At 41.3% G+C, this 2,111-nt stretch overlaps 1 protein-coding gene across 1 annotated transcript; it reads right to left on the minus strand.

The window, feature by feature from the left end:
• Positions 1–990: 990 nt before the first annotated feature.
• Positions 991–2,111, minus strand: NEHOM01_2514 (uncharacterized protein; the record flags this gene model as incomplete). The annotated part of the gene is made up of 1 exon (XM_051491390.1): positions 991–2,111. A coding segment is annotated over one exon (1,121 nt), but the record flags the coding sequence as incomplete, so codon positions are not given.

Genomic DNA, 2,111 nt, shown 5'->3' on the forward strand with positions numbered 1-2,111 from the left:
GATCGAAATGTTAGATGGTTTAAATAAGTCGAAATTCATATCTTAAAATAGAAATACTAAATCTAATTCAATGCCAACTAAAATCCAATTCTGAACAAGATTTATATATTTCATATTTATGCTAATCTCCAAATAATGAAACTATCAGTGATTATGGATGTAATTACGGCCACAACTCAACAAGACAAATATGTTAGACCACAAACCCAATCTAATCTCCAGATTCATTGATTTCAAAAGCAGGCAAACATCCTTACGGCTCTCAATAACAAGTTATGCTTAATAGTCTTGAGAAAGTCTTGAGAAAGATGTGATAGAAGTACAAATGGTGGAAGTAATTGGCACTGATGGTTCTGAAAGACCAAAGGGTGTCTTTATAGAAGGGCATGGTAGGAATTGGCATCTAGACACAGAAAAGCGCTACAAACGTTTTCGAGGTCATTATAAGGGCAAAGAGGTTCAAACACAACAGGATCGATTTTTGCCAAGGATATATCAGAACGAATAAAGGCATATTTTCGACTATTAGACTAGGTTTTTTATATCCAAAGAGTCTAATTATAGATAAAAGGGCTATAAAAGGTATATTTTGGTTTGTAATATCTTCAGATAAGAAAGGGATACGACGAGCCAAAGACACCCATCTTTCCTTTAGATTGATGAGAGATTTCAAAACAGTCGCAAAATAATGCAAACTCAAGTGGATCTAGGGTTTCTATGTATAATGTTCCTAATAAAGCATCTTTATTACTTCCTGTTCGATCCTACCTCGAAATTGAGCCCTAATGCAGCCAGTTTTCAGGAAACTTATTGTTTCAACTTTGGCAGGTATGCCGTGCTTGGCGCCCCACATGTAATATGGCAGCTGTCTATTGAAAGAAGGACAGTAGTGGCAAATAACATTACAGCTTATTAAAGCAACGAGGCGATGCCTATGTCCTATTAGGTTGTACTAGGCAGGAGGAAGAGGCCATATTCGATAGAAGGAACCTATGAGACTATATTAGGGTCACTTAAAGAATTAGCTGCCTCTTGGCTCAGCTCGGGGACCTTTACTGGGGGAATAGGTGATGCACTAGGAGCGGAAATTAATAGTTTGTCTCCCACTTTCGTTTCCTGGCCGTCGAACACGAGATATCTTGTGCCCTTCTCTGACAGGTTGTAGTGTGCATTAGTAATCTCAGAGGCACGCTTTTGCAGGGCAAGACTATCGTGATGAACAAGCTTGTCATAGGCTATGGTAGCCGAAGTATGATTGGCTTTGGCTTCTGCGGCAAGTTTCTTGCACTCGTCAAGAGCTTTCTCCAGCTGATCAGCCTTGCTCTGAAGTGCTGGCCGAGTGGCGTCAGTAGCGGCTTTAAGCTCATCAGTGGCGGCTGTCCATGCGCTAGTCTTATCGACCACGGCAGAATCAGCGTTGCGTAGAGTAGTAGAAAGCTTGTTGATTGTAGCGGGGTAATCAGGCCCGAGGGATTTGATGAGAGCGTTTTGTTGGTTAATAGTATCAGTGTGCTTGGTAATTTCAGCATTGAGGTTGGCAATCTTCGTATTAAGGGCTGCCTTGGCTTCATCTGTAACAGCATTGGATAGTTCGGTCTGGGTTTTGGCTAGCAAGTCATGTTTCTCGCTAAGTAGTTTGTTAGTGTCGGCGATCTTAGTCTCGGCAGCAGTTTTGCTAGTGTTGTATGCGGTTTGGAGTTCGTTTTCTCGAGCGGCCTTGGCTTGGGCGTAGTTAGTTGTAATAGTTTTCCACTGTTCATCAGTTGGGGGTATAATTGTTCTAGTCATATCTAAGCTAAGACCAACAACTCGAGCCAATAAGATAGCCCAAATAAGAAGAGCAATTACAGAAACCACAATAATGGCAACACAGGCAATGTTCTTTCGGTTCTTAATTAAGCCGTTCTGGTTTCTTTTCTCCTTATTGACAGTTGAAATGGTAACTTGAATTATCATATATCCAAGTGCAAACCCAGCCATAATTAAACCACCAGCAGCTAAGGTGATGCTAGTAATAGCAGCTACACCGGTAATGGCAGCAATTGCAGCACCAATTCCCCAAAAAACAAGCGGAATGGCCACACCACCTAGAATGGAAGCAGTCATGATAA

The sequence above is a fragment of the Nematocida homosporus genome, assembly GCF_024244095.1.
Source record: "Nematocida homosporus strain JUm1504 chromosome Unknown 4453, whole genome shotgun sequence".
NCBI lineage: Eukaryota > Fungi > Microsporidia > Nematocida > Nematocida homosporus.